At 41.3% G+C, this 7618-nt stretch overlaps 1 protein-coding gene across 1 annotated transcript; it reads right to left on the bottom strand.

The window, feature by feature from the left end:
• Positions 1 to 2357: 2357 nt before the first annotated feature.
• Positions 2358 to 7370, bottom strand: LOC101858964. The gene is made up of 3 exons (XM_005106659.2): positions 7335 to 7370; positions 6208 to 6331; positions 2358 to 3631 (listed from the first exon to the last, which is right to left on the bottom strand). Exons 1-3 carry the CDS (start codon positions 7356 to 7358, stop codon positions 2643 to 2645), a joined length of 1137 nt encoding a protein of 378 aa, XP_005106716.1. The 5' UTR covers positions 7359 to 7370; the 3' UTR covers positions 2358 to 2642.
• Between the last annotated feature and the right edge of the window lie 248 nt (positions 7371 to 7618).

The raw sequence follows: 7618 nt of genomic DNA, 5'->3' as shown, positions 1-7618 counted from the left end.
TTTGGCATTTTTTATTGATTTTTTTTTTTTTTTTTTGCTTAACACCTTTTATGTCCATCTAGAAACTCATTTCTGTGTGAGTTTTACTGAAAAAGGTTGATTAAAGTCACAAAAATATTAATTGTCAGTTACCTCGGGCTCTCAGGCTATGTAACCAAGCGACCCCATTCTCCTTCAATCGCAAATATTCCAACTTGTTTTCAAGATAAGTGAGTATTTCGTCCATCGAAAGCAATGCAAATATACCAAGTTGAATGCAAGAACAGAAGAGAAAAAAGAAACGATAAGGATCAGAGAAGGTGATGGAGGAGATAAATGGATCAACAGAGAAATAGGCAGACAGATATTCAAAGAAAAATAGATAGAGAGATGTGATATAGATTAACATGTGCAAAGATAAAATAGATCTAAGTGATGGATAGCCAGATAGACAGACAGACGGACGGGTGGAAAGCAGACTTAATAGATAGATAGATAGATAGATAGATAGATAGATAGATAGATAGATAGATAGATAGTATCATCTTCATCTCAATGCTTGGAATAAAACAGGTTGAGTTGTTGTGGTGCGATTTTCCCCCCATACAGAAATAGGAGTGTCCTAGTATAGGGTTAAGGACTCCCAAAAAATTAAGTCTGAATTATGGCATCTTGACAACAAATGCATTGTACCTAGGTGAGTTCGTAAGTCTGGTGTTTGCGCCATTCTTTCTCTCTTGAAACAAACATTATTTTCTCAAGTCAAACATCTGCTCTTATTCATAATTTCCTTTGCCTTTGTCGTCTATCCCCATCAAATTCCTTCGGCGATGGGTGCGTATGGTGGCAGCAGGTGTGCACAGTATTGCACAGCCTGAAAAGATCTCTGAAGGACTCCTACATTAATTCCTTATCACGGGAGAGCCTAGTTAGCTCCTGTCAGGCCTAGCTGGAGAGTAGCGATCACAGAGGGAAGCAAATCACAATTGTAAAGCTTCATTAATTTGAAATGTTGAAGCCAAGAGAGAAGTCCCACAAGCTGCACACATCCGTTTTGGAAATGAAGTGTCTAAATACCTGTACTTACAATGAGGCAAACTTCTCAACAACAACAACAACAACAACAACAACAACAACAACAACAACAACAACAACAACAGCAGCAGCAGCAGCAGCAGCAGCAGCAATAGCAGAAGCACCAGCAGCAGCAGCAACTATGAAGGAGGCTATGTGACCCTGAAAGAAGCTGTCTTCTCGAGGTCGCGGATAACTGGGCGTGACTGACAAATTAATGACTCCGTTGCCACCTTAGCTCAGCGGCCTCACAATAATTATAACAACAATAAGAATAAAACAACATCAACAACAAAAACAACGCTTAAAAATAGGACTGATAACATCAGATTGGACATCGCGACAAGCTCCCGCTTGTCAAAGACACTTCACTTTGGCTCGTTCCGTAATGTTCCTGGTGGTCACTTCATTTCAGGCTGCATTTTAAAAGTATCAAGCAGTAACGCGATGTCAAGACGAAATAGCACTACATGTATACATATTTTATATACACATATCTATTTATCTTTCAGCGACGAAAACAATAATATGTTGTTATATTGCTATTTTTAAAAAAGCTCTCAGTTATCCTCCTTTCTTCATGTTCTTTAGTCCTGTTCTGTCGATTGCTTTCATCTCCACGTACTCATCCTACCATTGCCTCATCTGTGCTCCTCTCTACCTATTCTTGACATACTCTACTGTTACTCGTGGCTCTTTCTTACTGCTGTCTTTTGGCCACATCACTGATTTTGGTACTGGTAGGTAAGGTCGAACACTTAGCCTTCTTTGATAGGGCGATAAGGTCCCTTGGTGAACCACAAATGTGAGACCTGCTGACAAAATGAGTTACTTCTCGCACACCACAAAAGGAGATATTGGCCAAAAATCGACACTAGGGTCAAATTTTCTATTGATGCCATATTCTTCAATATAACCTGCTTTTTGTTATTTCATACTTCTTAACTGTCAAAACGTCACCCATAATAAGCGTGATGTATCAATTTCAATAAGGCTCGAATCCGAGAAGCAGCTCATTTTGTCAGCACCCTTCACTAATAATTGATAAGACCAGAGCAAAATCCAAAATTGATTTCTGCCAAAACTTTGCACAAAAAAGACAATATAAAGAGTATAGAGTTACAGTGGTAACACCTGCCAAATTGGAATATCGCTGCCTGAGTATACGAGGCTCAATGAAGTAGGAGAAAGGGCCACACACATAAAAACCAGATGTCCGGAAGGTTGAAGAATCAGCAATCGGCCACCCCGGAGATTTAACAGGGCAATGCAGAGAAGAAGAAAAGAAGTCGAAACCGTTTATCAATAGTTTAGTATCATTCTTTTTATTTGTGAAGCCACGCACTTTGCACCTACAAGAACTTTCCTTCACGGTATTATAAGCGTTATGAGTACATGTATTGGTTTTAGAATTTACAAGTGGCTCATGTTCACAGCGTGGTTCGTGTACGTCTGCTGTAAAATATGTTTATCCATGGTGCTAACATTTAAATCACATTCTAGTGTCAACTACTGAACCAGCCCCCAAAATATCATAGATGGTTTTATATGTTAGTAGTGTCCTATGCTGTTCCCATTTGGGATTCAGTTTAATTGCGTTGGAAATAAGGTTTAATTAAAAGGTTTAATAAGGGCACCTTCAAACCCGTCTCCTCTTCGTGGGGGCTTGAGAATGAGATGTTAATCAGTGCAGACGATGAAATTAAAGGAAACTGTTTTTTATTTGAAACCAGAGCTGGGTCGTTTTGAATGAATGCTTTTCTCGTCTGAACTGCTTCTGGCTTTTCCAACTCAGTCTTGTCTACAGCCAAACTGGACACTAGGCTAGGTTGAGGCTGGTCGCCAAAAAACGCCGGCCTCTTCTTTGCGCTCGGCGACGTAGCGTTCTCCTTCTCCACTTTTGGGGACATGTTTACGAGATAAGGCGGGTTGCTGGCCTGTGTATACGTAATGGCCGTATTGAGTTTGGGCGAACCTGTACTCGCAGGTGACTTTTGTGTGACTGAAGGAGAAGCGCCATCCGTTGGTCTGTCGAAAGCCTTAGGCGTTTGTGAAGGTTGGTGTAGAATAGACTCGAGACTTCTTGTCGTTTTTTCAGACTTGTCATTTGTATTGTTTATATCAACTCTCAATGGGACAGCATCCCCAGCAGACACAATTTTCTGTGAAACCTTGAAGGGACCTCTTTCGTTCTTTTGCACCTGTAAGGAGGCATTCTTTTTCAGAAGATTGTTTAGAAAAATAAATCCTTTTCCTTTCGACAAATCACTTTTCGAAGACTTATCAGATCCAGAAAACTTGAATATTCTCTCGTCCGTAGGGGGAAGTGTCCCGTTGACAGGAGAAGGTGACTTTTCCATGAGTTTACTAACGACAAACGAGCTGTTGCCAACTCCCTTTAGTGAGTCTGTTGCTGGAGGGGTCTTAGAGGGGGCGATCCTCTGTAGGCGTCCAAGGCCCTCATGTTTGGCGTCTGCTTTGAGAAGCGCCTGGTGACGTAGCCGATGCTGTCTGAAGGTGGGACTTTTGTACGGTTTAGAGGCACGGACCACCAGATGGCGCCTCCAAGATCGCGGTACTGCAGAGGGGTAGACAATGGAAGATGAGCTTACTATAGGTGGGAAGAAAGGGAGTATGGGGAGAAACAGGAACTCCATTTACTGAGAACTACAAACATTATGGTTCTACCGAACGCTTCAGTACTCTAGCACAAAACACTCAAACACAAAGTTTATAATATATAATATAATATGATATAATATTATATATATATATATATATATATATATTTAAAAAAATATTTAAAAAAAATTATTTTTTTAAAATATATATATATATATACAGTGGTGGTGGGTTGAAACTGTTATGATAGCACGAAATGTACACAGAGTGATCAACTTGGCGACTTGCTGGTTTATCCAATCAGTGTTGTCAGCGCTTACAACTATAATAACCTAACAGCCAATCAAATGTGTTAAGGGCTCAGCAAAGGACGAGCCCATTCCGACAGCCCCTCCCTAATGAAACCCCTCCTGTAAAAAAGTAGAAGTAAAAATAAAAAATAACATTGCACAGAGGGTTCACGCTCTTCCAGCACTGACAACGGGGGGAAAGTTTACGACACGCGTTCCCCCAGTGACAGTTACCTATGCACTCATTCGTCTCCTTGGGCTTTTGTTAGGTGCGTTCTACATTCCAGGACTGCACGGCCCAGTCCAACTCACAGACGATATAATAATGTTTGGAGTTCTGTGTGTACATGTTTGTGTGTGTACCAATGAGATTTAACAGTTATTAATTACATCAAACCACTTTTGAGGCAAATTTTTCATAAGGTGAAAATTAATTAGAGAAATTTGGAGGTGAAACGGCTTCGTCCCCACCTTCCACATCCAGACGAATTTAACTTCGAACAAAGAGATGGAAGACAAAGGTGACTCTTTTCGTTTGAATGGTTCTCAAAATGCTGTGACTCGCGGTGAGTATAGAAAAACCATCACTGTTTTGTTCTCATTGCATTGCTTGCTATTTGGTGGTAAAGAGGTGAAGGCGACCTATGCCCCACCCAAATTTTAGTCCACCCGCCGCCTCTGTATATAAATATATATATATATATATATATATATATATATATATATATATATATATATATATATATATATATATATATATATATTCACATGTAATCTTAATCTGACAGTCGACATATGAAGAAATGCAAAAACTGTCTTTAGTGAATAATGAGCTGTATCTGTACAGATCATGCTGTTTGAGTCTTCCCTTTTCAGGTGCTGGCAAAAACCTCCCTCAAAATTAATACCTTAAACGTAAAGCCCGTCTTTTTACCCCCTCCCTCTCTCTCCACCTCTCCCTCTCTGTCAGTCTGTCTGTCTGTCGGTCTCTCTGTCTCTCTCTCTCTTTCTCTCTCTCCCTCTCTCTCTCTCTCTCTCTCTCTCTCTCTCTCTCTCTCTCTCTCTCTCTCTCTCTGTGTGTGTGTGTGTGTGTGCGTGTGTGTGTGTGTGTGTGTGTGTGTGTGTGTGTGTGTGTGTGTGTGTGTGTGTATAGGTGAGTGGGTGGGTGTGTGTGTGTGGGTGTGCTTTTTCACCCTGATACTGGGTATGGGCCGTCAAAAAGGTCTCCCCACCTTTCTCGTATCTGGGTGATCCTCTCTTCCTCAACCCAGCTATACTCCATCTGTCTGAGATCTGCCTTCAGATCTCGTTCCTCGTCGATCTCGGTCTGCCTCTTTTCCTCTTCTCTTTATGATTCCATCTTATACTTTGCCGCGTCACATTGTGAGCTGGCTTCCTAGACTAAGACGAAGAGTGTGCCCAATCTACTACTATCTTCTTTTCTTGAACTTACGATTAAGAAGTCCCGCTAAATCCCAACCCGTGATCAATGTGGGCAACGGTGTGTCTGCTCCTCATGCTTCTACTCCTTCCAAGATTCACTCTAGTCCTTATCTATTCCTCGTTTTAACTAAACGTTATCATAACTGGACATCTAAGCTACAACTCTACAGCCGTACAACCCAGAGAGGCCGACGGGATAATCATAAAAAGTTTTCTGACCGACAAACAAGAGGTCTCTCTGTCTCTCTCTCTTTCTCTCTCTCCCTCTCTCTCTCTCTCTCTCTCTCTCTCTCTCTCTCTCTCTCTCTCTCTCTCTCTCTCTCTCTCTCTCTCTCTCTCTCTCTCTGTGTGTGTGTGTGTGTGTGTGTGTGTGTGTGTGTGTGTGTGTGTGTGTGTGTGTGTATCATTTGTAGCATTATGTCTAGATCTAGAGAGAATGGGGCCACAAAGTTAGTCTCAAAGGTATACAATATAAGATTCGATGGCTTCAAGGAGAAAGGAAGACGACGCAAAAGATGAATCGAAGGGATCAAAAAGATCCTTCAAAAGAACAAGATGACAATCCAAAAAGCAACACATCTGTCTACGTCCAACAAGCGCGATCTCCCTTCGACACTTTGCGGCACATGAGGACAGAAAAAGTAAAAGAACATAGGTAGTTGTAAAGAAGAGAGTAAAACTCATTTGTAGAAAAGCACACACACAAAAATTTCCTCACTGTGAATCAGAGGACTGGCGCTCATATGACCATATGCAGTTGCGAGCGCCGTAAAACCTCTACTAAACCTAAGCCTTTTACCTGTGAATTGAGAGTTGACCAGGGCCAGTCCCAGCATAATCAGTAGGGCCAGGCCCAGGATGCGGAAGTGCCGGTGCCCCAGACCAAAGCGAGTCTGTCTGCGTGGCCGAGGTGGTACCAATGTCTGAGAAAATCAAGGGGAAGGAATACAATGTATCCGTAAAACCTTTTTGCAGTGCTAGAATAGCGGTATAGACGTTTCGTATAAAAATGTAATGACTTGGCCATCGTTGTTTGAGATTATATATACAGGGACTCTAGCTTCTCGTTTTCCTTTGACCCAGATTTTCTCAGACTTGTGGACTCTTCGGGTTTTCTCAATCTTGATGTGATTATACTTATTAATGATGGCACGTCGAAAGCAGCACGGTTAGAATTAGTTTCCTTTCTGACAAATGAAAGGAACAAGGGAAAGACTGGACACGTCCATTTCAAGAAAACAATCAGGATATTAGCCCATAACCAGCAAAAGTACATGCAGATTACGCCTATGAAATATACCAAGTAAAATTATACCAAGCAAGATATTTACAAACTATATTTCTATAAAAGTAGATCTAACCAAGTTTATCATGATAAAAACAATAGGTAAAGTCGTGGTTGGATTAATGTGAGTTAGCTGTGTTTTTCCCCTGACCACCTTCAGTTATATATTCTGTCTGTTCTGTTTGCTGGGCAAGCAACCTTTGTTCATATTCCCAAAATGGAACATTCATAACTTCAGTTATTTTAGGAGTTTCCACTTCTTTATCATACGCAAGCTATATCCTCCATACTCAGGTGCTACAAAAGTAAAAGGGAACATAATTTTAGCATAATCTAAACGACCATTCATCACCCTTTGACAAGCTGTAGACGTTTTACGATGAACTTCATTGACAAGTACAGTCGACTACGAATGAGTTATTGTCGTCAGGGGAATAAAAAAGATATCCACTCATCCGAAGGTCAACTTTACCGTTGGGATCTGTAAAAAACAACAGGTGCTTGGACCAGGGACAAAGATCAACTTAACCAAAAATCAGCTCAAACAAATTTAGCACAAGTCGTGGAGTCAACTATAAAACAAACGAAAGTAAGGCTAGAACGGGGATGAATCATAAAGACATAACTTCCCCAGCACTTACCCACACCAGCATGTACCTGCTCATCCTCACAGCACATCTCCGAGTCCGACTGCTGTGTGTTGAGCATGTCTTGCCGACCTCTCCCCCCCTCTCATCCTCCTTCCCCTCCCCCTCCCCCATGGCCATGTGTGGGCAACCTTACCTGCAGATCAATGAAGAGGTACTGTTTTAAAAACCTTTATGGGCCGATCATCGATCGAAAGAACACGACATAGGCTTAAACATAGGCTTAACCCCATCACAAATGAACTAATTCAGATTCTACTCAAAGTTTATTCGACACC

The sequence above is a fragment of the Aplysia californica genome, unplaced genomic scaffold (assembly GCF_000002075.1).
Source record: "Aplysia californica isolate F4 #8 unplaced genomic scaffold, AplCal3.0 scaffold00548, whole genome shotgun sequence".
NCBI lineage: Eukaryota > Metazoa > Mollusca > Gastropoda > Aplysiida > Aplysiidae > Aplysia > Aplysia californica.
This window is presented reverse-complemented; position numbering and strand designations above follow the sequence as displayed.